At 55.3% G+C, this 26841-nt stretch overlaps 2 protein-coding genes across 5 annotated transcripts; one reads left to right on the forward strand and one right to left on the reverse strand.

Annotated features, from left to right (window-relative positions):
* Positions 1-496: 496 nt before the first annotated feature.
* On the reverse strand, positions 497-15613 carry NDOR1 (NADPH dependent diflavin oxidoreductase 1). Of its 4 annotated transcripts, none has more exons than XM_032200425.1 (15): positions 15582-15613; positions 14777-14911; positions 14239-14316; positions 13627-13724; positions 12779-12877; positions 12208-12309; positions 11478-11684; positions 10992-11113; positions 8849-9069; positions 8366-8473; positions 7620-7734; positions 6559-6705; positions 5883-6001; positions 3166-3260; positions 497-705 (listed from the first exon to the last, which is right to left on the reverse strand). In XM_032200425.1, exons 2-15 carry the CDS (start codon positions 14909-14911, stop codon positions 561-563), a joined length of 1791 nt encoding a protein of 596 aa, XP_032056316.1. In that variant the 5' UTR covers positions 15582-15613; the 3' UTR covers positions 497-560. The 4 variants fall into 4 exon arrangements, with proteins under 4 accessions (XP_032056316.1, XP_032056313.1, XP_032056314.1 ...); XM_032200422.1 differs by lacking the exon at positions 15582-15613 and adding an exon at positions 15392-15453; XM_032200423.1 differs by lacking the exon at positions 15582-15613 and adding an exon at positions 15409-15451.
* Positions 15614-15676: 63 nt separating this feature from the next.
* On the forward strand, positions 15677-17497 carry TMEM203 (transmembrane protein 203). The gene has a single exon (XM_032200584.1). The coding sequence runs from the start codon at positions 15724-15726 to the stop codon at positions 16132-16134; it is 411 nt and encodes a 136-aa protein (XP_032056475.1). The 5' UTR covers positions 15677-15723; the 3' UTR covers positions 16135-17497.
* The last annotated feature ends 9344 nt before the right edge of the window (positions 17498-26841 follow it).

Here is a 26841-nt window from a genome sequence, read left to right on the forward strand (position 1 = left end):
GGGATGGAAGCTTCCTCCCGTGCCTGTCCCCACTGGCCTTGGCCACCAGAGACAGGGGGAACAGGTCTGTCAAGGCAGCCTCCTACAGCAAGGCTGTTGCTGCTGACTAATGCCGGGTGGGGAGACTCCCATGCAACAGCTCACTTCCTTTAGGTCCTACCACAGACAACGGCCACCCCAAAGCCATAGCTCTAGCAATGCCCACGGGTGCTGCTCATCCAGTACGGGGGCCCTGGGAGCTGGAAGTCCCAGGACAGCAGCTCGGACCCCCACAGGAGCCAGCCAGCAGCATCCCAGCACAGAGAGCTCTCACCTCTGCCCCAGCAGGGAGCAGACACGGGGAGCCAGGCTTCACCCACACCCCCAGGAGAGGGATCCCCCTGCCCGCTGTGGCCCTGCTGCCATTAGGGAAGGGCAGGCTGGGTAAATCCAACCCCTCCACCAGACCCCTGCCCTGGGTGGTAGAATCTCAGCCCAAGGATGATGCCAGAGGCAGTTTGTTTTGCTGGTTCCTTTATTCAGGCACAGCTCACAGGGAAGGGGGAGGCAGGGAGCCACGCTTACGACCAGGTTTCAGACTGGAAGCGCTGGGTCTGTTCCAGGGCTGTTAAATACTTCTCTGCTTCGGAGGGCGACAGGCCACCTTCCAGCTGCAACACTGACTGCAAGGCTTCAGCCACTGCTGCTGGCATCTGCTTGGCATTCCTGGAAGAGAGAGCAGGTGATGTGATGGGCAAGCAGGAAAACCAGGGGCACATCCACATTCCCTGTGCTCCAGTGAGGCAGCAAGTCCCTGCAGCTGGCCCATCACAAGCCTGGCCATACAGGCTGACACCGAGCTGGGCTGGTGGGAACCTGCCTCACCCTGCAACACGGGCTCCCTGGCACAGAATAAATGACAGGCTTCAGGAGGCAGCCGGTACTGCTCCCTAGAAAGCAGCGCTGTTATCCATGCAGGGCTTTTAAGCACTGGCACTTGCAAGCAAGGATGTGGCCTCAGTACCTAGTCCCTCGCTGAGGAGCATCACAGCTGAGTACCCTCAGCTCTGGACCCTGTACCATTTCATTTCCCATCAGCATCATTAGAGGGGCAAAGGGAACAGGCATGAGTTATAATTTATTAGCACAAGGTCAGGAAATGATTCTTTCATCTCAGGGGAGACACTCAATGCAAAACGTGTCTGATCGTGAGCTGGGCAGAGGAGACTGAACACAGCCACTTCAGTCCACCCACTGTCTCCTTGCAATAAATCTAAAATGATTGTTTTGATGGTGACAATTGTAATGAAAGTCAGAACCTCAAAGTAAGAGAAATGATGAAGTAAACATGAGCTTCTGTGTAAAAAATACCCAAATAGGATTCAACATTTCCAAGTGCAGTTATTTCTTATGGGAAATAAGAAATTCAGAATTTTTCCTGGAGAGTTTCATTTGATGAACTGTGCTACTAAAAACATCTAATAAAAAAAAAAAAATCCCAGACAGTTCCAATTGGCATGAGCATCTGGCAATGTCCTCGCTGTTTCTAAAGAATGAGGCAGAATTTTGATTTGCATTTGAAGCTGATTAATGTCCCAAAATACACAGAAAGGAGGTCTTCTGTTTTTGGAAGACTTGTATTATTTCTGAGTCAGGCATTGATATGCAAGTGCAAGATAATGTAGCCGTGTCTGTGATGGAAAACATGTCAAATATCTATCTCCTGCAGAAGCAAGAGGCTCTCACCATGTTGGCCCCTGGGCTAGATAAGCAAGGCACAGTTAGTGAGAAGATACAGCCTTGGCTCCCAGCTGCCTGCTCGGGGCTGAGAGCCACCCCTGTGCCAGGGACGGACCATGGGACAATGACTGGCCATGGAGGCAGGTCTCAGAAAAACCCTGACGTCCCAAACACCAGCACCCATCTTCATGGCCCCTCCAAAATCCTGCAGTGGTGAGAGCCATGCAAGCTCTGCTCTTTCCAAGGCGTACAGCTTGAGGGAGCCAAACCAAACCCGAGCCCCATGTCTGTGGGTAGGAATCACCACTTTGGGGTGAGGGTCCCAGGAAGCCCTGCAATGCGGGGAGGCACGATGGAAGAGGCAGCAGTACCAGCACAGGAGTGATGGGGTAGCCAGCAGCCTGGCCCACGCTTCCTGGGTAGTCAGCAAAATTCTCCTTCTCCCGGGAATGCAGCGAGGCTGGTCTCACTCTGCAAGGCACCGGGAAGTTCCTGCTCTCGTGAGGACAGGCAGGAAAGAGCCTCCTGTAATTGCTGCTTGTGTCGACAGCAAGGCACAGGAGCAGGGCTTGTGCTGTGCTTTCTAGGTCACAGGGTTTGCAGGACAAACACCACCACTTCCCTCTCATCAGCTCAAAGAGCCCATTGCATTTCACAACACTTGCCCAGGCAGCAGGCGAGCAGCCTCCTCCCTGCCATACAGGCAACACCAAGGGCAGGTGGGTGAAGTGGTTTGCCCAGGAAAAGAGTCACAGAGCTAGGAACAGAGCTGCACATGCTCTGCCTCCAAATGCTCCCAACCCCCAATTTTTGGACACCACTTGGAGATTTCCAACCAGCCCAGGCTCAGCAGCTGGCAAATGGCTGAGCTGTCACAGCGGCCCATCCCTGCCCCTGGGAGGCAGTCTTGGGTGCAAAGAGCCAGCCAGGATGTGCCAAAGGTCCCAAAAGCCACTGCTTCAGAAGACTCCTGCCCACCCGAGCAGCTGCAGGACCTGCTCAAGTATTTTGGCACAGTTTGAACAAGCCCCGCTGGAGGAGAGATTTGTGAAGAGAGGCTCTCCCACACATGGACTTGCCATGGGTCAGAGGCCAGGCAGCCCCTGCTGGGAGGTGACACCAGCCACAGGCACTGGCAGGTGGAGGGACGGACGGGCACACAGGGTCAGCTGAAGCAGCTTTACCATGGTGTCAGCTCTGCCCCTCCTAACCAGAGTGCAGGGTAGGTGAGAAATGGCCCTCTCAGCCCAGGGCTCACCAAGCAGGATGCAAAGGGAGGAGGAACCACACAGGCAGTCCTTCTGCAGCAGCCACTCTAGGCCCCTAAGACATGCTGGGGTGCAAGCACTACTCTGGAGGCTGGGCAGTGGAAAAGCCTCCAGGGAGCTGGAGAAGCAACCATATGTGACCCTATTCCCCTGGTCCCTGTAGGGAGACCTCACTCACCCAGCCAGGTAGACATGAGCACTCCTGCTGGTCAGCAGCTCCCACACCAGCCTTCGGTTCTCCTGGATGCGGTGCTGAACATACACCTTCTCCTCCTGCAGGGAAACACAGCGCTGAGCCTGCCAGTAGCCCCAGCACTCATGGCCCTTGGGATTTCTCCCAGGGGCTGTTCACAAGAGCCCAAAGCAGCACAGCCCCTTTGGAAAGTGGGGGGCACCGGTAGCTTGGCAAAGCAGTGGGACCAACTCTTGCACAGGGAAGGGGAATCCCACACCCAGACCGCTGCAATCAGGCAGGGTCAGTGGGAGGTGGGTGCAGGAGCTGGGTGGGAAAAGCCCCCCAAATAGCCCCCAGACTCCTTGGCTGCTCCCCGCCTGCTGTCAGCTCCAGAGAACAGCCAAGGGTGCAGAGCTGTGAACCAGGGTACCCCCCGAGGGCTCCGTCCTCTCCCTGCATGGGCAGAGGAGGCTCCACAGCCCCTTGTGCCAGGGTTGCTGCTGGGCAGAGACCCTTTCTCGTACCGTTGGTTGCTGGTGCCTGTCCTGTCACCAGCTGAAGGACTGGGACAGAACAAAAGGGCAGGAAGCCAGCAGGGCTGGCATCAGTCCCACTCCCTGCCCCTCCACTGCACTGAGAGACCGGGTACGTCTGGCTCTTGGCACAGCACAGACCGGCTGAGCAGAGCTTCCAAAGGGTTAAGCCACAAGACTTCAAGCATCCTGCCTACGGCCCTGGCACCCGCCCAAGAGGAACTCCATGGCCAACGTGCTTGAATTCACTGCCGGCCCAGACAGCTCCTCCGTGACAAAGGTGACACTGTAATGCAGGCCAGGCCCTCTGCTGCATGTCCCACCACGCCAGGCTCTGCAAAGGGGTGAGGTGAGCTGCAGACGCAGCCTCCTCCCTGCGTCGCCCCACCTCCCATCCAGCCCCACGGGCATCAAGGCTCTTGCTGCATCCCAGGCTCGCGCTGCCCGCAGTCTGGAGGTGTGCGTGGGAACACCCCACACAGCACTGGCTGTCCCCAGGGCTGTCACCGTACAGCCAGCTGGTCCCACGGGGCCCCTGCAGTTCCAGTGCACAGAGGCAGGTCATCCCTGGGCCCAGCTCCACAGCCCCAGCCCAGCCGTGTGAGTTGCAGGAGGTAAGCAAGCCTGTTGCAAACACCAACCCAGCCAGCCAGTAGCTCAGCTTCAGCATAATTAACGTTAATCAGCTAAGTGCTGACAGAGGCTCGACCAGCAAGGCCAGGGCTCTGAGCAGGTCACTTAAGGACCTGAAGCTACCTAGAAACCAGAGCACCCAAGTGACAAACTCAGGTCATGACGTCTCGGCTCAACCCCAGGGCATCCTGCTGAGAATTAGCGACAGGCGCATTAGGCAGGGATCAGTCTGCTCTGCAGGGCAGACACGGTGTGACAGAAGGTCACTGCAAAGGGCACCTCAGAGAGAAGAGGGAAATCCTTCTCAGCTGTGGAGCATCCCAGCTCAAAGAGACTGCCAGGCTCTTTGAAAATAGATTTCTGACAAGTTAACATCTGCTAGAACTCCAGGCACAATGTCCTGATGCAGCACATCCCACCTGGCTCTGCTGCCACTTGCTTACCTGTGAAAAAAAACTGCAAGGATGAGGCAGAAGACCCTTATGACAACCTGCTTTGTTCCGTGAAGTCAGCAAAGATGAGAGGCTGGGAGGCACATGCTGAAGCCAGACCTGTCCCTACAGAGTCTGGAGGGCAGGAGGAGGCTCTGGGGCTGCTCCCCAGATTTGGGGAGCTGCACATTTCCCCTCCACTGTGTGAGCCATCAGTGAAAAGTCAGAGTAGCCATCCAAAAAAAACTCTGCAGAGCCGCTCCCGTTAATCAAAGGCTTGGAAAACCTTCACAGAGCATTCAACTCGTGCTTTACAAGTGACCAGATGAAAGATGCTGGCTTAGTGTCAGTGCATACACACAGCCAGGAGAAAAGGACTGGTGCAGTTGAGCTACCCAGGAATACCAGTCCTCACTGACCCTTTTTATCAGATCTCTATTTCAAAGCCAGGCTGAGCTTTTGATGCCGTCAAGGGACTGGGCAACGCAGTCAGAGTCCCAGCTTGCCCAGCCACTCCTGCAATTTTAAAAAAACAAACCCTGCAGCCCAGAGGGGGGCTGAGGAAGAGCTGCCCACCAAGGACACTGCCTGGGAAACTTGGGAGCAAAATGAAGGGCTGAGGAGTGGGATACTCTTCCCTCTGGGAAGCCTCCGCCTCTGCAGCTGAGGCTCTGGGGAGGTGGCATGGAGGTACCATGAAACAGGGCAGGAGGCCAAAGCTCCTCAGCTTCAGCCAGTGATCAAGTGACACAGTGGGGAGGGTGGCATTCAACCAAGAAAAGTTATTGCCTGGTGACCCCTCTGAGGGGCCTGGGAGCCTTTTATCACTCACGTGGTCCAGCCAAACAAAGCTGGCTAACACCTTATCTGCTCTGGCACTCGCCAGTCCCGTCCTAGTGACCTTTCCAGCTCAGCTCAGCCAGTTGTGTCCCAGCCAGGCAGCAGCACTGTGCTGCCAGTGGCAATCCTGGCCAGCACTCAGGTGATGCAGGGGAGCGAGGTGACCACTGTGCCACCCCACCAGGCCCTTCACAGACCATGCCAACAGGCATAGGGGCCAGAAACACTAGCAGGCCCCCATCAGTGCTGCCTGAGATGCTCCTCTCCTCCTCGAAGAACTAACCTGGTCCCTGGAGAAGGCCGTGAAGAGTGTCAGGAAGCCCTTTGTCACCAGCTCTTCCCACTCTGCCTGGCAGTAGAAGTCCTTGGATTTCTGGCGGCAGCCAAAGAACAAGCAGTTCCCTGCAGAGAGCAGACCATGAGGGCTGGGTGGAACAAACACCCTGCAATGGCTGGGGCAACTGGCACCTACAAATCTCAGGAGTTGTGTGAGCCTGACCGCAGGTGACCTGTGGCAACCAGAGGTCCTTGTGTGCTGGGAACGCAGGAGGTTGGCAGGTAGGGCAGGGAGAGCCCCAGGTGCTGTTTCCCTCCACCAGCCCATTTGCAGCTTCCCGCTGAAAGTGAGGGCAATGCGGATGGAACAAGGACAGAGGCACAACTCCTTGCACAGCAGAAGACGAACTCAGCAACCCAACTCCACTTACAGGGAGATGACAGTGAGCCGCTGCAGAGCCCTGCCCTGCCCCACGGGGCAACCTGGCAGCACAGCCTGTGAATAATCACACAGGCTGCACACACCAACGCTGGTGCTGACTCCTCCAGAGCCCAGCTTGCTTCCACCCAACCACAGCGACGCTGAGGCCTGTCCAAACCCTCCAGAGCCCCCAGTCCTTCCTTCCCCTGTGCTGAACACAGACCTGCCTGCACCCCGAGTTCCCCTGACGACTGCCCCTCACCTTTCCATCCTTGTGCTACCCGCTCCTGTATTGCTGCTCTGAAAGGTGCCACCCCTGTGCCAGGGCCAATCATGATCACAGGGGTGTCAGGGTCAGCTGGGAACTTCATTCCTCCTTTCTTCACCCAAAGAGGGACTCGCACATCACCTGCCAAACAAACAGACTGACCATCATCACTCCACACCACTGCACCCACAATATTGGACCCAGCATCCAGCCCTTCCACAGTGCTCCAGAGATGCATACTGTGCCTGGCTGACCACCACCCAGCATCATGGTACCAAAAGAACAGAGTGTGTGTGTGTGTAAAAAGCCCTTCAGCTGTCTCAGGACTGTATCTGCAAGGACTTGAGTCAACCCCAGAACAAAGCAAGAGCCCCCCAGCACAAGGGCACTGGGACAGCCTCCTCCTCACACAGCTGGTGCCTGGATAAAGACAGCAGTGGAAATCTCTACCTGGCTACCCTGTAAAGGAGAGCAAAGCCTGCCTCCTCTGGGAGCCAAAGGAGCAGTGTGAAGATCCCCATCCTGTCCTGGAGCAATCCCCCACCATCCTTCTGCAAGGAGAACTTGTACGTTTGTCACATTTGCATGGGGACCCAGCTGGAGAGGTTTTGTGGTTAAAGCAGAAGAGCAGCACACACAAGTCTCGCAGGACAGGATGCCTATGCTCATAGGAAGGACAATCCTTCCAAGAGCTGATGTAACGAGGCTAGAGGTGTCCAGCAGTCAGAGCAATATGAGCTCCAGGATGCCAGGAGCAGCCCCCTGTGGGGAGTGGGGCACAATGGCACTAGGAGCAGGAGGGTTGAATGACAGAGAAAATGAGGAGCTCACAGTGCTGAGGGTAAGCTAAGGGAGCACACCATGCTCTGAAGAGGACGGGAGCAGCAAAGAAGGGCAGCTACCATGCATTCAGCCTGTTCTCCTGACAGTGGTGTTCCACCAAAGGTCGAGACAATTCCAGCACATGGCTTGCACACACCACCACAGTCCCATGGGATGACCACTGTGCTTTGTGGCAAGCACCCAAGGTCCTCACACTGTGCATGTAAAGTTACCTTGCTCTGGGTTGAGGGAAGCCAACCAGGTAGAGCACAGACCACGGCGGGGTTTGCTGAGCCGCGTCTTGTACCGCACTACTGCCACGAGGATCTGGATCCGGTCGGGGTGAGCCTGTGTGCAGACAGAAGCCATGAGAAACGAGATGCCTGGCTCAGCTCTGCAGGAAGCACCCAATGCCTCCTCCAGGGACAGAGTCCATGCCCAGCTCCTGCCAGGGGATCTGCAATGCACATCCCAGCCTGGAACAGCCATTTGGGCACAGAACAGAGCAATCCTTGCCCCAAACTTTCTCAGCTATGGAAGGTTTTCCCAGAGCAGCACTGCCATGAGAATGCTCTGTGTAGCTGAAAACAGTGACAGATTCAGTCCAACCCTGGTCCATGCCACCAGTGCTTGGGCTGATGCCTGCCAGGCCGCCCAGGCCGGGTCCCACCGCCACCTCCCGGCAGCAGCAGGAGCAGCACTACCCCTTTGCCGCGGCCAGGGGCCTCCCAGCCTCTGTGGCACCACATTCCACAGCTCCCTGTGACAAGAGCAGCACAGCTCTGCACTGCGTCAACCCTAGCACTTGCAGGGCTGCAGGAGAACAAATGCCCTTATCTGCAGAAGGGTCTCGGGTAGGCTATGGGTGCTCACAGGATCAGGGACTACAGGTTGAAGGTCTGTGGTGTGCACAGCACCAGCAGTGCCCTGGCGCTCAGCTCAGAGCCCATCATAAGGCCAAGAAGGGCTGAGCTCTTACCAGCAGAGAGGAGGCGATGGAGAAGGCACGGGGTCTGATGCGAGGGATGAGGTCCAGCAGGTATTCAGGGGGAATGGCAGATGTCGTGTGAGGGAAATCCCAAAGGGCCTGTAAAGCCACAGAGAGGTGAGACCTGGTGTACCCCATACCTGCTTTTTGGGGGCAGCAGAAGCTCACCCATAATGCTGTCCCACACTGCCCTTGGCTGAAGGTACCACAGCACGTATCTCTGAGCATCAATCTCCCTGTCCCACTGCCCTGCCCTCATCCCCAGTCTGTGGCACAGAAACCATGAGAGCCTTGAGAATTTAGAGCAGGTCCTAGCCTGCTTAATCCAAGGACACTTCAGAAAATGGGTGAAGTAAATTAAATTCCTCAAGAAAGTCAAGAAAATACTCTTCCATCAACTGCCTCCTCTGCTTTGGGTGCTTTATGCAATGGCACAGCCCTCACGGATGGTCCCACTGTACTCCCCAGGCGTACCTCAAGAGTGGTCCTGCGGGGCCGGTTGCAGTAGCTGTACAGCTCCTCCTGGCCCTGCGCAGAGCTGAACTCCTGCAGCTTCTCCCGCTCCAGCTCATTCGTTGAGAAGTAGGACAAGAGCTCGAAGAAGGAGCGCCGTGGCACGCAGGAGATGTCCAGGTAGTGGGTGACCAGGTGCCGGATGGTGCAGGGCTGTGGCAAGAGGGCAGGGAGGGCTGTGCCTGCAAGTGTGGCACAAGGGCGAGCTTAGGGCTAGCTCTGGCACTCCCCAGACATCCAAACAAGGGTAACCATGCTGCCTGGGGGCATCCACACACTACACGAAGGCGCTAGTGGAACTGGCTTTAGCCACCACCTTTGCTGCTCCCCCTGATATGCTCCCACTCCCTCCTGCTCTCCCTAACTTGCTTTGCAAGCACACAGGCTTGCAACAGAGAAAGTCAGTGGTGCTGAGCATTCCCTTAATTGTTTTTAGGTGTTTTTGGACACGGCCATACATGTATGCATCCCACCTTGCCCACACACCATAGTGGAAACAAACAGCAATATTCTATGTGCTGGGCCTGTCCTTGTCTCCTCCTTCCCTCCCAAGGGTGTGAGAAGCATCCTGAGTCTTGGGTTTGCCTGCCAGGCAAAAATCACAGCACTGAGGGACAGTCAAAGAGGTGGAGAGGGGAAGACAGGAAATATAGTCTCAATGGAGCAGTTACTGGCTAAAGAGCAGGTGCCTGCTGTAACCTCTGTGGATGCTGAGAACATTTCCTTGTGCAGCAGCAGGTGGGGTGAAAGAAAGGATGAAAATAGTCCTGACCACTGCTACCTAAAAAAAGGACCACAGAATTTCTCTGCAAAATCTGACATCTGATCAATCAAGCCAAACTGACAGCAATGTGTTTTACAGCCTGACAGACTCCTGAAAGGATGGGGATGCTCACATGCTGATCTGCAGATGCATGGGTCAGGGTCTTCATGAGAGAGATTCTTCATGAGAGGCAGATCCCTGCAGGTGGACTGAAATGCCAGGGATTGATGCTGGGACAGATCGGGAACAAGAGTACTCAGAGACGGTGGGGATGGAGCTGTGGCATCTTGGAGACAGAACAGCTCTTCCCTATCACAGTGGCTTGGACGCTTCCTGGGCCGCAGAAGCCCATCGGAGGGTCCTCACAGCACTGTCTAGCTTCAGCTGGCAGCAAGCAGAGGGGCTGGCAACTGCTCTGCATCCTTTGAAAGGTCCAGAACTTCTCCTTTCCTAGTGCAGACCACACCAGGAAGGTTGTAGAGGAGGCTATCAAGGGATTCATGTGCTCTCCCTGTATGGGCAAAAAGAGTGTGATGCTGAAGATGTCTGTGTTCCTTCACTCCCAGACACAATCAGGAAAGAAGGGAACAAATGAAAACACAGGTCAGAGCCTCATAAATTGAGGCACAGGAAGGTCTTGGGGTGAGTTTTCCAGTAGTTCTCAAATCTCAAAGTTACTTCCTATCTTCAATTCCTTGTGATCTCTGTGGGATCCTGTTTCACTGTCAGTGTGGAGTGTGCTCTGCTCAGGGAGGAGCTGAGCACACCAGAGAGAGAACAGAAAAAGAGAGAATAGAAAACTCTCCCAGTGCCATGAAGACTGCAGAGCCACGTCAGTGCCTAGCTGTGGATACCTGTGGGGTATCCACAGTGCCTAGGCTGTGGATACCTGTGGGGGTTCTTTCTAGTTGTTGGTGCCAATGTATTGCTGCTGAAGCACCTGCATTAGGATGCTGGGGTGCAGGCAAAGCAGGGGGACCTGTGTACCCCAGCAAGGAATCAGAGATGGATGGGGGTAGAACTGCGAGCAATCTGATTTGGGTCTTGGGCTGGGGAGTGTGTAGGATCCTTCACACTCAGGGCTAGCAAAGACAAAAAGGCACAGGTGCAGCCCGGGTACCACTGGGCCCCTCTCTACATTAGCCCTACTATCGGACCCACATGCACAGAGCTGGGAGGGAAGGAGAGCCCCAGCACTGCAAGGCAGGCAGATGTTATGTATGCATCAGCCACTCTCAATGCCTTATTTACTGGGTCTAAAGCAAAGGAAAAGCAGAGCTCCAGGCTCAGTGGGCTTCCCTGTCCCAGCAGAGAGGGAAAGGAGAAGCCAGCAGGACCTACCAGGCTCCGTGGGCTTCAGCAAGAAGCTTCTGTCTGGATCCAGGCGCAGGAGCTGGCAGAACTGCTGCACGTCTTCAGGGCAGTTCTGAGGCTGGATCATCACCACGTCTCCTGCGCTGAACCTGCAGATGCAGCAGGACCTGCTGAGCACAGCTAAGGGGCAGGCCTGCAGGCACTGCACCACAACCCCAACCAGCACCCAGAGCAGGGGAGAGGCCACAATGCAGCCAAATTCTCAGTGTCACTAACATTGCGCTCCCTAACCTTACAAGGCAAAGAGCTGCTCCACGAGCAGAACCCACACTGCCACACATCCCTCCACGCCCTGGCTTTCTCATGGAATGGTACAGTACAGCCAGGACCACATTTGTAGGAAACAAGTTGCAGTCTCAAGTGTTACTGAAGAAGGGAAGAGGAAGAAAAAGAAAGGTTATGGGACACCTGATCCTGCACAGAAAAGGTAGGGAGAGTCGAAAAAATGCTCACGTGATCCCTGATCCCACAATATCGAACTCAATGAGCCGGACATCCTGGAAATGGGATTCTGCTGTGACACGCTGGTTGGACACCATCCGGGCAGCCAAGGGATGTAGCTCAGAGGGAACAGCCCTGGCTGCTGTAGGCTGGAGCAGGTCACCATCAGGGTGCATGGAGTCCTCAGACAGGTAGTGCAGGGTGTATTTTGGGGGCAGACTGTGGGAACGAGAGCAATGCAGTCAGTGCAGTTACCTCCATGTCACAGCTTTTCTGGTACCTTAGCTCTAGAAGCTGGAGATAGGGAGAGGCCCTGAAGTCTCCCAAAATATTCAACTCCCTTTGTTCCTGTACCTTGGAGCTGGTTTGTGGAAAGGGATCACAACACAGCCAGTCTGCCAGAAGGAGATCCCAAAGGTGGCAGGGCAGGCAAAGTGAGGCTGGCTAGGCACATGGCTCAGCAGGGCAGCCAAGGGCAGAGAGGCACTGGGACAGGGAAATGGGCAGAACCCTTCCAGGGCAGCTGATAATCCAATATGCACAGCCAGGGGACAAGAGGACATCCCATTTAGTGGGAGAAGTTAGGCCACCCACGGCCAAAGTACAAGGAATGCTTGGGATTCTGGGAGCTGTGCAGGGAGGCTTCCTGGTCAAAGCAGGGCATGTGGGCATGTGTCCACCCCAGAGAACAGCCATGGAAGCCATTTCATGCCAGCCGGTCCCAGCAGCCCTCTGCGCTTACCGTACATCAGGACTGATGATCTCAAGGCCAGGAGGAAGAGGATACAAGGCGAGGATCTTGTCCCATAACGCCAGGAGCCAAGGATCAATCACTGCATCTGGCCTGCAAGGAGGAGATTCAGACAGCTGTGACTCTGTCACCATCATTTCAGGCCCCAGAGATGCCACACCAGCAGAATACACTGCTGCCACAGAAGAGGAATGCTGCAGTGCCATGAACAACTGTTTTTTGCTCTCTTGGTGGGCCTGATGCTGCACCTGGACAATGCTGGACCAGCCCTGGGACACCACCTCTGTTGCCCTTTCGCAGCACAGGCGGTCACTCCTTGCAGTTCTGCAAGACCTTGGCACATGCTGGGGGTCACAGGACATCCCAGTAAAGGAAATCAACCCAGCCCTGGCACAGGAGAGGTCTGAGCAGACACCACCATGCTCACACAGAGCAGGAAGAGGCCACTGACCACATCTGGAGTGCAGGAGTAGAGCATACACAGCCCTGCCATCAGCCCAAGGACAAAATCATAGTGCAATTCAGGGCCTCCCCTCCTGCCACCCCTCCACCGGGCACTTACCCCAAGTCATGCTGGTCGTCTCCCAGTGCCACTGGCAGCAGGGGATTGCCCCCAAGCTGTAGTACCCGTTTGTGCAGCTTCTTGGCAACAAAATTAAACCTAGGCAGAGAATAATCACAGCCGTGGAGGGCAGGGCTCCTCCAACACAACACACAAGCCAGCACACGCTGCCGGAGCTACCAGAGCAGCACAAGGGCAGGTCCAGCCCGACCCAACACACACACACACACGCCCAGCCCATGGCTCTGCTGTGGGACAGCTCGGAGAAGCTGCTGTTACCACTCACAGAGCCACATGAGATGTGCCCAGCCCAGGGACTCAAAGGGGTCCAGATTTCCTTCAGGACAGCCTGTGACCCAGAGAGAGAAATGCTTCCTTCCCTCTGGTCCCTCAGCGCCCTACAGCGCCCCGTCACACTCCCCTCCTGCCCCACTACAGCTCTGTTGGGGACATGGGAACAACCTTCTGGAAGAGAACTGAGACCAATAGGGCTGGCTGCCACCTAAAATTATGTTTGATGCCTCCTGTTAGCCTTGCCCACTGACATTTCTGTGGTGCAGGCTTTCCTGTAATTCAGAAAAGAGCACGTCTGTAAAAATTGACTGGGAGACAGCGTCTGAGACACTGCAAAGCATCTATTTGAGAAGGCCAGGAGGAAAGAAATGGGCAGAAGCCCAATTCTTGGGTTTTGGAGGCACATTGGGCTGGTAGGGAAAGGATTTTGAAGGCTGGTAGGAATTATGTTTTGTCCGAGCTGCTGCTCTAGAGCCAAGTTTTGACTCTGTTTGCCCCCTCTAACGCCCAACCACTGTCTCATCTGAGCCACAAAGAGCACCAGAGCTACTTACTTGGGATAGGAGGAATCACCAAGACCCAGCACAGCATAGTCCATTTGGCAGAGGGAAGAAGGTGGCAGGTTCTTCCGGAACAGAAACCTCCAGAACATCTACGAAGGACAGGGCCAGGAGTCACGTTGCTGTGCACAGACATCTACCCTGGCTGCTGGCTCCCCCCTCGCACACCCTCAGGACCCCTTCTGCCTGAGTCCTGACAGAGTGGGGAGCACGGCTTTCTACAAAGGTGGCACCTGAAAGCAGCTACCGTTTACAATGGGAGGAAAACAAAGCTCTGTGAGCCCTCCACAAACCCAAGGACCTTGCTACTGCGGGGTCCATCTCAGCTGTTAAAGCTGCTGAAATCTCACCAGCTCATGTCCCATCAGTGACAGAAGTTTCTCAGCCCCAAACAAGATTGGCAGTAGCAGACTACCACTGAAGACAAGCCCCAAAAGGCTGCTCTGAGTGAGCAAACATCCATTTCACACCATCGTGCAGGATGACATGTGCTACCCCAAAACACCCCCTTCCAAAAAAAAAACAAACATCACTCAAGTTGCTCTAGGGAATAAATCAGGTCACAGGCCAGGTACATAAAAGCCATGTACACAGAACATGTCCTACCTTCATGTTGTCAGGTGGGTCACCCTGGCCAGTGGTTGCACACACAAATACCACCAACAGCTCGTTGATGAGGTTTGCCTGCAGGCACAAACAAGCATGAGAAAGCACCTTCAGGCCAGCAGCCTACAAAGATATGCCCCAGCTGTCTGGACCCAGCCACTCTAATTGCATTGAGCTTGAGGACAGACCCCATTTAGCTTAAAAATCACAGCCCCATCTGACACAGCCTCCTCTACAGGCACTGCAGCATCTGCTGCCCCCCACATCAGCTCCTTGGTGCTCCCTGCCTTGCAGAAACGCAAGACATGGCTGATCATGTGCCAGCTAACACTGCCTCTATCCCAAGAGTCATTGCTCAGTTTTCACATTTTCAGCTGAATTAAGCATAAGCTGCTCTCGGGAAGGGGAAAGAGCTGGGATGTGGTGAAACACAGGAGGTCACAGCATGGGTGGAGGATGCCTGAGTCCCAGAAATGGGTTTGCTGGAGATGAAACAAGACCATAACTGTCTGGAGCAGCCCTCTACACAGCCACTCACCACGTCATAGCTGTCCAGTGCTTCTACTCTGCACTGGAAGTGCCGGCGCTTGGCTTCTCTGCCTATTCTCTCAGCTGTATCTTCAGCTGTCCCAGTTTGGCTGCCATAAAGAATGAGGAGTCTCCGCTCTGCCATCTGCAAGAGACAAAACCAGAGAAATCACCAGGAGCCAAGACAGAGTCGGACCTGCTCGGGGCTGGGCATCACACCAACACCCTACTCTGGCTTCAAAGGAGCGCTGGCAGCTCTGGGTTCAGGTGAAATTTGAGGGCTTGACACTGCAAGCAGCAAGCACGAGGATAGCTGAACAGTTTGGTGACAGTGGCACAATTCAGGGCACCTGGGCTCTCTTTTCCAACCTGATCGAGCGGGTGGCATCCCAGCTCATGGCAGGGGGTTGGAACCAGACGGCCTTCAAGGTCCCTTCCAACCCGAGCCGTTCCATGACCCCGATTCCAGCCCGGGCGGCGCTGAGCGAGTGACACCCGCCTGGTCCCAGCACCCTGTCCCGCAGGGGCCCCACGGGCTCTGCTGCAGCCCCGTCCCCGCTTCCAAGGCACAGAGGAGGGTCCAGGGGCACCGCACCGCGCCCAGGCTCCTTTCACCCGCCCTCACCCCCGCTCTCCGCACACCCCCAGCACCAGCCGCGCCCTGCTGCCGATTTCAGCGCCGTCGCCCCGGGCGCCCCCGGCCCCGCGCAGGGAGCCGCGTCCCGGCCCCACCGCCCCGGCCCTGCCCGCCCAGCCCCGGGGGGAGCCGCGGCCGCCGGGCCCCGCCGCCAGCCCGGGCCCGGCCCCGGACCCACCGCGCGCCGCTTCCGCCGCCGTCATCGCGCGGCGCCGCCGCAGCTCCGGGCCCCGCGGGGCGGCCGGGGCGGGGCCCTCCCGGTGCGCCCGGAGCGGCGGCCCCCGAGCGCCCGGGCCGGGGCTGGGGCCGGGTCCGGGACGATGCTGTTCTCGCTGCGGGAGCTGGTGCAGTGGCTGGGCTTCGCCACCTTCGAGATCTTCCTGCACGGCCTGGCCCTGCTGGTGTTCTCCGTGCTCCTGGTGCTCAAGGTGGACAGCGAGGCCTCGGCACTGTCCTGGTGGGTCGTCTTCGTCCCCTTCTTCGCCGCCGACGGCCTCAGCACCTACTTCACCGCCATCGTCTCGGTGCGGCTGTTCCAGGACGGCGAGAAGCGGCTGGCCGTGCTGCGGCTCTTCTGGATCCTCACCATCCTCAGCCTCAAGTTCGTCTTCGAGATGCTGCTGTGCCAGAAGCTGGTGGAGCACACGCGGGAGCTGTGGTACGGGCTCATCATGTCGCCCGTCTTCATCCTCCTCCAGCTGCTCATGATCCGGGCCTGCCGCGTGAACTGAGCCCGCAGCCCCGCGCCAGCCCTGGCTGGCACACCCGGCTCTGCGGGGACCCCAGCGCCGCCCGGGGGCTTTCTGCTATCCTGGGTTCTGGACGGAGGTTTTGGGTGCAGGTGCAGTGCTGTGAGAGGCAGGGCTTGCGACAGCATGCCGTCACCTTGTACATAGCTGTGTACATATCTCTCTTCAGAAGATCCTTTTGCAGCGTCATTATTTCAGGTTCACGTAGTCCTTGGTGTTAGTCTTAAAATATCGCAATGTGCAGGCACTGTCTGGTATGCCGGTTATTTTATTTTAAAATAAAAGTGTATGGAAGGATTGATTTTATTTATTATTTTTTACTAGAAAGCATTTGTACCTAAAACTGCTGCTGGGACAACAGGAGTCCCGTGGAGGCTGTTTGTTTGCTGTAGGCACCTTGCACACCTCAGGCTGCCGCTGGCCAGAAGCACCATAGCTGCTGCGTCGCCTGCGCCACCCTGTCCGAGACCACAATCATATCGATCTGTTGTCACCAACAGCAACGCTAACTTATTTCCAACTTTCCCCTGAGTGGTACTTGGTGCCTTCAGTGTATTGATGAGATTTTATGGGGCTGTGCTCTGAGACAGAGAGAACTGATGTGTGTGTTTTTGAACAGAAATGTAATTTTTTTTCTTTGTATTGCAGATCCATTTCCTACATAAAGCTATGGGGGTACTGGGAGGGCAAGGCAAGGGGTAGCTCAGCCAGATGTACAGATCGAAGTGTTAAATGTCCATGTTGTGGGGAGCTCCCAGCACCAAAGACATACCTCTGTGTCACCTGTCACAGTGTCACAGCCACCACAAGGGTGCTGAGAACCTGGGTCTGCCCCTGACCCTGAGATGTTGCATGTTGCTTTGGTGCCCAGCCCCAGACGACGGTTCTCCTTTGGAAAATTAATTGTCAAGCCCTCTCTGCAATGATGGTGGCAACAAAACACCTCCTGGGCTTCCTGTTGAGCCTCAACTGCTCCCTCACCCATCTGTGTCTGCCTCATCCACCCCACTGGTACCACCCTGTGCTCTCTGCGCTCTCAGGATCTGTTTCATGGAGATAAGGTCTTGAAATGGAAAACTGCTGCATAAAGGGCTCTCAAATTCAGGAGAAGAGGTGGGATGTAGCTGGCAGAGCATGCAATAAAAAAGAGCTGAGAATTGCTGCAGAGTGGGACTTCGTTGTGATCTTAGAAATTAGGATGCATCTCAGGTTGCATAAAAGAGACTTTTTCAGATTCATACCTGGGTTCTAGAAAATCTGTAATTACCTAGCCTGTTGTGTAACTTCTGTTTGCTTTTAGACTTCAGAGGCATGCAGGAAATAAACAACCAATTTCTATTTTTTTTTTTTTTTTTTTTTGGTGTGCTAATTGTATAAACTTGTGGTGCAAATTCAGAGCAGATCTCACAGGATATTCCCTTTCAAAAAAGCTTTCTTTAGCAAGGTGCCTGATGCTTCATCCTGGAAAAAGTTCATTACAAATTCTGAGGCCTGCACAAGGAGTGCACAAATATTACTGTGATGATTAAGGGCAGGAGCTGAAGGCTTCAAGGAGAGAATTTGCATAGAATAGGACTTGAAAGAGAGGTCAAGGGCTGCTCTTGCCCAGGAGTAGGAGTAGGGGGACCTGTGTGCAGTCCCTGTGAGCAGGTGTAGACACACAGGCTGGGAAGTGTGGCCCAGGATAGCAAGTATAAGCAAAGAGCGTAAATTCCAATAATTAATTGCAATAATCCAGTAATTCAGTAAAGCACTAGGAGCTCCCAATGATTCTCTTGCTTTTCAGCCATGGTCACTGGAGATAATAGATAATAGATAACCGTTGTTAGGTAATAGATAATAGATACTGAATCTAGACAAATACTAGTAAATGTGCTGGAGATGTGAGGCCACTTGTCCTCACAACAATTACTCATTTATGATGAGATTTATGATGACTCCACCCCCAGTGACCTGGTGCTCTAGAGCTGCCCAGGGAGGAGGGAGCCTCCTCTCTCTTCCCTATGGCTGGCAGGCTGTCTTGTTCTCAGGACACAAGCAGATGCTTCCTTGACCTTAGCAGATGAACTCCCCAGGAAAGGTTCGTAAAGAAGAGATCACTTTTCATCATTCAGCTTTATCTTAAATGCACTTCTGACTGAAAAGTGAATCAGTTCATTTCCCATTGTTAACTCTGAGTAGATGGCAAGGAAACTAAGAAGTTAAGGGGAAAAAAAAATCACCAGGCTGGCTCCAAACAATCCATCTGAGGGCAGCAGAGCTCAAGTGGCTGGGTTCCCCTGAGCTAAAGCACCGCTGAGGTAGACGTGAAAAGCCACCTCGTGGAGTCATTGCTGCTGATGTCCCCAGGATGCAAGTCCTGAGCCACCACAGCAGTGCAGCCCTGCATGGTCCACCTGGAGCTGCTGAGGACGTGTGGACAAGGCAGCCTACGCGTACAGCGGTGTGGACAGACGGCACCAGCCAGACGCATGGCACGGCTGAGACCGGAGGCTGCGTCTGCATGGCATGATGAGCAGCTACAGAGCACACAGGAGTTGTGCCTGTCTCTGCCCACGGGTTCCCAGGATGAGAGAAGGAGGTTGCTTCTGTACAGAAGGGAGTGGTTAGCATGGGCTTTGGCTGCTCTTCACACGTTACTCATGCAGCCGGGCCTGCTGGTGCTGAGTGGGCCCTGGCTGAGCAAGGCATGGGGCTCCGTACCATGAGGTCCATCTGTCAGGAGAAAACTGTTCCACCACAAGTCCCCTTTTGGGGGCTCTCCCAAGATCTACCTTCTCCACCAGGGCCTCTCCACAGGCCGCAGGGGAACTTCTGCTTCAGTGCCTGCAGCACCTCCTGCCCTCCAGCTGCATTGACCCGGGGGGCTGCAGGGCTGGTTCCTATTCCTCTCTCCCACCTGCTGTAGCACAATGTTGTGGGTTTTTTGTTTGTTTGTTTGTTTGTTTTCCCTTCCTAAAATCTGTTCTCCCAGAGGCCCAACCAACTTCGCTCATGGCTCAGTTCTGTCCAGCAGTGGGTCCCTTTTGGAGCCATCTGGATCTGGCTCTGATCTGACCTGTGGCAGCTGCTGGGCTCTGCTCACAGAGGCCACCCCTGCAGCCCCCCCCCCACTACCAAACCCTTGCTACATAAATCCAACACAGTGATGAAGGCTGTTCTTTCATGCTGCCTCATCCAAGTCGTCATGGAAAAGTAGGGGGAGAGCCAGTGTCTGGCCCAGCAGGATCCCTCAGCTGACACCAGCTTACCCAGCTGGGCCATGCTGGCGCTTAGCCCCTGGTGTGTGGTGTGCCCTGCTCCCCACCAGCCTGCGGTCAGGTGGCACCTGGATTAATGTCCCCAGTGACTCTCAATGGCCCATGCTAAGCTGGCATTAGGATCCAGCACTGAAAGCACAGGAGAGGAGCACCCATTTTGCTCACTCCTTTCAAACCCTTAGGTGGCGCCAGGACTCGAGCACAGGGACCAGTTTCCTCCACTCCTGTGTCACCTTGTGATGTGGTTTTCCAGGGCTCTGTGCCAGCCAGGTGCAGCCACAATGTCCCCAAGCACGCCTCTGGTCCTTTTGCTCGGAGCCGGCCATGGCTCACTCGTGTCAAGCTATGGCACACCAAGGTCACGTCACCTGGGAGGAAGCAGGCGGCTGCTTCTGGTCCTCTTCCAACTCATGCTGCTGGGTTCACCCCCATGCTCTGTGTCCCCAAATTGTGGCTGTGTCCACAATGTGACAAGTCATTCTGAGTGCACGGGCCACAGGCACTGTGTCACCTGCAGCCACAGGGTCACTCGCATGGGTCTAGGGCGGATGAGGGCCAGGGGTGATGGTGTAAGGATGGGGGAGTGAGGCTGGGGCAGGCGGTGGCATTGCTGGTGTCTGCTGAAGGATGCCAAGGGCTAGTGCTGAACAGGATGGAGGCCATGGTGGGACATGGAGGGGCAGGGAGCAGGAGGAGGCTCTGAGTCAGGAGAGGGCACTCACTGCATCCCCCTGGGGATGGGAGGCTGCCTTTGGGCTCCTAGGGCTCTCCCAGCTAATTAACCCGAGGAAGGGGCACACCAATAAAGATCAGACAAGTGACTGCATCCCGCAGCCTCGCTGTAACGCTGTGCAGAGGAGCAGGGCAGCTTCCTGCTGCTGCCCAGTGGTGGGGCTCGCCCAGGCCTGTCAGACCCAAGCTAGCCATGTCACCAGGGCGTGGTGTGTGACATGGGGGACAATGCCACGTCCACCTGCATGCCTCTGAGCTCACCTGCAAGCAGCTTGTCCTGCATTTTGCACATCCCCCAGCCCTGCTCTCCGAGGCCAGGCAAGCTCCCAGGTACATTTGGGGACACAGGGGTGGCACAGGGCTGAGCCATGGCGTGTGGGTGCTGCCCTCAGTGGGGGTGTGAGTGCTCCCTGTGAAGTGGGGGGTAGTGGACTTCACCTGGCAGCCTGGACCAGCCAGTTTGTTTCCCAGGACTTGATCCTTGCCCTGAGATGTCACACTCTGCCCAGGGGCACCAAGTCCTGCAGCAAAACTTCTCAGGGTTTCATGTCCCTGTGGCCAGGGTGATGTGGACCAGCAGTGAAAGCTTCTGGGAGCATCCCCCATGAAGTCCTGGTGCATCCAGAATGGGCTGGAGGGGCAGCTCCTGGCACCTCTCCCAGCTTGGGGCAGGAGTCCTGGCTCAGGGAGGAGGGCTGACAGGCTCTTTCAGCATGCTGGGATATGCTATGGCAAAGATAATAATCTAACCCCTGGGTTTATTTTTGTTGCTGCAGCTGCAGGTTGTTGCCAGCTGGGCCATTCCCAAAGCAAATGAAGCTCCTGGGTGGAAAGCCCATGCTGGGGGGTGCCCCCGGTTTGGTCCTGCAGATGCAGCACCATGCACCTGAGGGTGTGGGGAAGGAGCCCCCAGCAGCCCAGGCACCTCCTGGCCCTGTGGGGGAGCTGTGGGAGGGACAGCACCAGCCCTGGCTGCCCCCCTCCATGTGGGGATGACCACATGGGAGGGAGACGTGGCTGGGGCTGTCATGCCCATATGGCATCTCCAGAGCAGAGCCCAGCCTGGGACACCTCAGTTGGGCTTCACACACAGCGGGGGTGAATGTCCAACATGACCTGAGGTACTGCAGGGACAAGAGGGGTTCCAAATGAGACAGCTGGGAATAGGTGGTGCCAGAGACCTCCATCTCCACCTGCATTTTGATGCAGGAAGCACCTGGAAACTTTTCGGTATGGTTGTGGCTTTAACATCACAATGCGTTGGGTGGCTCCCAGTCAGAAGCTGTGAGCTGCATCCCTGGCAGGATGCCTGTGTTGTGGCTTGGGCAGCGTTCTGCCTTGCCCAGGGCTGGTGGGAGCAGAAGCCACTGCCCGAGGGCAAGGCTGTGAGATGAGCAGCCACACAGTCTGGGGTGTATGAGTAGGATGGTGTGGGAGAATGAGCAAAGGACATGGCTGAGGACTGCTGTTGGCTTGGCACAGACAAACTGGGAGATGTGGAGTACCCTCAGTGCTGTGGCCACAGCTTGAGGACTGAGCCCTGTGTCCATGAGGCGGGCTGTGTCCTCCAGAGTGGTTCTGCCATGCGCAGATGGCTGGAGCTGCCCTAGAAATAAGCCCAAGTCTTGACACAAACTGGGAGCAGTTGCTAACCGCCCCAAGGGCAGTGTGGAAAGGTCAAGGGAACAGGGAATGAAGATGCCATTAGTCAGCCTGTTCCCACCTCCAGTTCTCACAGGGACAAAACCCCAATAACCTAGGTAAGATGCACCAGGCCCATGAGGGAGAACTATCCAGCACTGCCCAGCCACCCAGCAACCCCCACCACCACCCTCACTCTACCAGGTTCCAGCAGTCCTGCAGCTCTGCTGCTGTCTGTCCGTCCAGCCCTCGCATCAGGAACAACGACATCTGCCAAGAAGGCTTGGGCTGGACCCTTGCTGTGTTTCCTGAGGGCAAGGGGAACAAAAGGCCTAACTTCATTTGGGCTTTGAGGCTGAGCATGACTATCTCAAATATCTCCATTCATCTCCTGTAAGCATGCCCTTGTGAGGTCCTGCGGCTCCTGGCCAGGCTGCAGCAGTGATGCCAAGTCGTGTACCTGGGGCTCCCAGCAGCTCCTGCCTGGGGTTGCCTCACCTCTTTCACCCCAGAGATTGGGGTTTGTGGGTGGAACAAAGCCTTTGTAAAGCATCTCCATCAGATGCTCTCTGTGCTTGAAACTATCCAGCCTTTTGCAATGCTCTTTGCAGAGGATTAGCAATCCTGGCGGCAAGCCTGGATGATTTATTTCTTTCAACCATTCATTTTCACATGTGCCAGCAAAAGACAGCTTAAGCAAAACCATCAGTTGCTCAGAAAGAAGCCCTTAACTGGAGTGCTTCCCTTTCCAGCTGACCCTGGCCAGTCTCACCGACTCTTGTCCCACACTGCCCATACCAGATGTTGTCTGTAGGTTGTCATCTTGGATGATGAATCCTTGGTTGTCAATCCTTGGATGACTGGATGATTGTCTGACATTGTCATTTAATCCTTGGATACTTATGACCAGAACAGAGGGCAAGTTCACCCCTTGGTGTTCAGGGGTTGGTTAGATGCCTCCCTTCCCACCGTCAAAGGATGTACACCCCACTCACCAGTCTGTGCCTGCATCTTTGCTGTGAATGATGGGGGACTGTGGCCAAGACATGCATGGAAGGAAACCAGGGGTGGTGGAGCAGCTTTCAGATGTTTGTAGAGTCAGGAGTGAGGCACCAAGATCAGGAAGGATCATCCTGCTTTACCACGTGTGTGGGAGGTATAGACAATACATGGTTGCCAGGAGTGGGAATTACATGTTTTCCTGGCTAGTGGCTGACTTTGGCAAGCCCAGAACATATCATTAACCTGGCGGCCTTCCCTGGGATGAGCTGAGCTGCAGGGACCCAGCAGCTGCTGGTTGCGGGCAGGGGCTGGGGCTGCCCAGGCTGGGTGCACCCCAAGCACCCATGCATGGCTGCTGGCCATGGGCTGGGCAGGTGCCACTCAGCGAAGAAAGGTTCTGATGTACATCTCCAGCAGTGCGTTCATTCAGGTTTTTCTCGTGGCTTTGGTAACTTTCACATGCTGAAAGGATTCGCAGCCAAAACATTAACTCCATATCCAGCTCTCATCCATGCATATCTTTAAGGAAATGTCGATTCATGCAAGTGCAGCTTAGATTTTTATTGCTGTATTATCTGAAACATGTTTCAAATCACCATGGCCTGGGAGCCTTCTCTGTGCTGTCTCTGATGCTTGGATCACTCCAGAGGTTTGCACAGTGCCTTGTTGTGCAGGAGTTTCTTCCAAGGGCAAGTCACAGCTGGGGCAGGATCAGCCCCTCTGCAACCCCACCGCTACTGCTGCTGGTGCTGGGGGCTTCTGTGGGCTGCTTGGTACAGCTGGAGGCTGCAGCCTGAGCAGCCATTTCAGTGGGGAGAGACACTGAAAGCAGAGCAGAGCTGGAAGCCCCCCTGCTGCAGGCTGCTCAGCAGTGTCCTGGCCCTCTAACCAGGGCTCTGTGAGCAGCATCTGTGCTTTGCAGGAGAAATCTCCACGGGTTCTCCTCTGCCCCTGGAGCTGCCTGGAACACGCTGACCACCTCCACTGCTGGTGTGGTTCCCACGCCATCCTGTGCTCTCAGTCTGTTTTCTACTTTCCTCCCTTTTTATTTAAGGCCTTCAAACATTAAAGGGAAGTCTGGTGCCACCCGGCATATCACAGCTGGAGCATCCCTGCATCCTAGGAGAGCCAGGATGGCAGTTTAGGGTGGCAAAGACAGTGTTTGCAGCAGGACAGGTCCTCTGGTCTCTTCCTCCACCAGCAGGACCTGGGCCATGTGGTGAGAGCCCAGCACCAAATCATGGTCTGGGATGTGGTACCAGTGTGGTCAGCTATCTCGCACATTCCCTGTACCACGATAAGAGGCTTGGCACCAGCTCTGTCCTACCAGGAAAACAAGAGAAACAGCACAGCCCTGCCAGAAGCAACCACAGAGCTCTGCCTGCAGGCTCCCTCATGGCTCCCACCTGCTGCCATCCAGCTTCCCACCTCTTTCTGAATCCCCATAAATTAGCTTTGTTTTGTTTTCAATAAGCTCCTGTGTTTGGGATATGTTTTACCTCCACATAGGAAATGGCAGATTGCAGCCCTGGTGGCTCAGCTTTGAACTGCTGGGAGTACTGGGACAGGCAGTCAAAAAGTTATTGGAGTGTCCCGAGAAAACAAAGAGAGAAGTAGTGTTTCATCTCGGTTTGTCAAGAAACCATGCAAATCCAATGTGGCATCCTTCTCTTATGAGTGACACCCCCTCAGGAAATAAAAGAGTCCTGTAGCTTCATTTTTATTAGATTATTTGCTCTTTTGGGTTGTAACTGTAAGAAAAATAGTCACAAGGAGCCTGCACAGCTGTTTTCAGTGGTTTGTACAAGTGAGTGGGGCTGCCTGGAGCTGAAACAAGGCAGCCTTGCAGCAGTGTTTATACCTGTGATCTGGCCAAAGGGATGAAGAGGATGCACAGGGATGTGCTGGTGGCTCTCTGCTGGGAGAGGATGATCGTGTCCTTGGGGCCATCTTTCAGATTTCAGAAGGTCCTAACAAACAGGAGAAGGTATCCAGGAAAGGAAAAAAACAATGGATCATTCACCCTTTGGGATCATGGGATGCAGAGGTGGATTGGGGTGTCCTTGTCCAATACGGGCAAAAGCAAAATGTCACCCTGTGAGCACACAGCACCAAGGTCTTTGTCCTGACATGGGTGCTCTGAGCTGCTGCAGTCCCCAGGTTCATGACTGACAATCCTAGGTCTCCACCTATGATTTTATAGAATAATTTAAAGCAGGCAAAGTTCTGGTTGAAAGCATAGGTCCATTTTGCATTACCAGTCTTGGAATGATGTGATGAGAAGTGTGCAGCGAGGGCTGACAGTGCAGAGGGGAGCAGCTGGGATGGGGTGGCACAGGGAGGAGGAGAGACTTGTATGGGAGGTTGCAGAAATGGTGCCCTCCCTGCAGCAGCTCAGAAGCTTTTCTGAGACTCTGCAGAGAGCGAGGTGCTGCAGCAGCACCGCCTGGTGATGTGGGACCACCAAGCAGGGGAGGAGGGACGTGGACCATGGCAGGGGAGCGGCTCCATCACAGCTCAGCTGCCCTTGTCCAAACCAGTTTGGTAGCTGGAGGGAGACCTCCCAGGGCCCAAGAGATTCCTGGTCTCCCACAGATAGCCTACGGCCATGCTGAGGGAAACCTCCACCACGTCATCGTTCCACCTTCTGGCTTGTTTCCTTATGGCCCTGTTGAATGTTGAATGAAGGAAATCAAACCCTGCCAGATCAGCTCACCTCAGCCTCCTTCCATGCTGTCTCCAAGCACTTGTGACACAGGTGAAAGGGAAAATCCTGCCCTAAGGGTGCTTCAGCCTCATTTCTCTGTTCTCAGGAAAGAAAAAGCTTCAGGACACCCAGGGCCAGAGGAGAGCCTGTGGCTGGGGCTCTGGTGAGCCAGATCCTAGACACCCAACCTCATCCTGCTCTCACCTCCTGGCAAGGCAGCCGTGAGCAGGGAGCAGTCCTGACCTCTGGGAGCATCCCTCAACACGGTTCACAGCCCATTCCTCTGCTCCACAGCACACAGCTCCCAGCCCATCACCACAGCACTGGTGCTAAAGCAGCTGCCCCCTCGGTATCAAAGTCCTGGTATTTTCACGGATAGCATCAGTCTCAGGATGCAGGTGTTGTTGCACTGAGCCCCATCCCAGTGCCACAGGATGCTCAGCACCAGGGCCAGCCCACACACAGGGCAGGTGCCCCAGCTCAGCGCCCGGCAGAAGTTCAAGTGTTTAGCTGGAAGATGGGACTTTTGGGAAGCAGCATGCAGCAGGAGGATGGGAAGGTTTCCTGTGCAGCTAACCACGCTGGGGTCTAGGGAGGTTTCGTGATTATTACAACCAATAACTGATGACAGATTAAACAGATACCCCTCCCCTCCTCTCCCTAATTTTAGCAGCAGTTTCTTCATAAGGAAATACCCTGGATGGTACCTAGCCTGGATGCCTCCTTCCTGCCTGATCTCTGATCTCACCCATCACCAGGAGCAGCAGATCACAGTGCTGTGATCAGGGGTAATGCTGCAGCCCTGGGCACGTCCCCCAGCAGCAGCTCTGAGACAGGAGCAACAGCTCCGCTTGTGTGTGGCTGCTGCAGGCACCCATGAACACTGCAAGGGCACATCAATGTTAGGATGCTCTTGTGTGGCTTTTGTTAATTCAGGGGCTTGTGCAGAGATGGAAAAAGCAGTGGCTGGTGGGAGGGACACCTGGAGGGCAAGACTTTGTTGGTGAGCTGCTCTGCTGGCTCTACAGGGGTCCGTGCAGCTCAATGAGGTCTGCGAGCATGCTGGGAGAGTGGCACCAGGGGAACCAACCATGCCAGGCCCCCCAGACTCATGTGAGCCGGAGCAGATCTGTGCCTCTGGATGGATTTTCCCCCACCAAGGACACAGCAGCAGGGAGGGGGAACAGCCTGGGGTGCCCACACCGTGTGGCTGGCACAGCGCCCGGCTCCAGGTGCCCATCCCCAGCCCAGAGCTTCTGAACCCACAGCTGAGAGGTGGCTCCAAGACAGGCACAGTTGTGGCAATCAGGGTATGTTTATTAATTATACACTCAGGGAAAGATGGCA

Source organism: Aythya fuligula, chromosome 19 (genome assembly GCF_009819795.1).
Source record: "Aythya fuligula isolate bAytFul2 chromosome 19, bAytFul2.pri, whole genome shotgun sequence".
Lineage (NCBI taxonomy): Eukaryota > Metazoa > Chordata > Aves > Anseriformes > Anatidae > Aythya > Aythya fuligula.

What these genes read in the sequence shown, in the direction of transcription:
- NDOR1 (XM_032200425.1), bottom strand. Translation starts at nt 14,911, where the DNA reads ATGGCAGAGCGGAGACTCCTCATTCTTTATGGCAGCCAAACTGGGACA. An exon ending in GCTGAAGCCCACGGAGCCTG is followed by an intron (nt 9,070 to 10,991) that starts GTAGGTCCTGCT and finishes CCACACTTGCAG; the next exon opens with GCACAGCCCTCCCTGCCCTC. An exon ending in GCTCATGTCTACCTGGCTGG is followed by an intron (nt 706 to 3,165) that starts GTGAGTGAGGTC and finishes TCTCTCTTCCAG; the next exon opens with GAATGCCAAGCAGATGCCAG.
- TMEM203 (XM_032200584.1), top strand. Translation starts at nt 15,724, where the DNA reads ATGCTGTTCTCGCTGCGGGAGCTGGTGCAGTGGCTGGGCTTCGCCACC.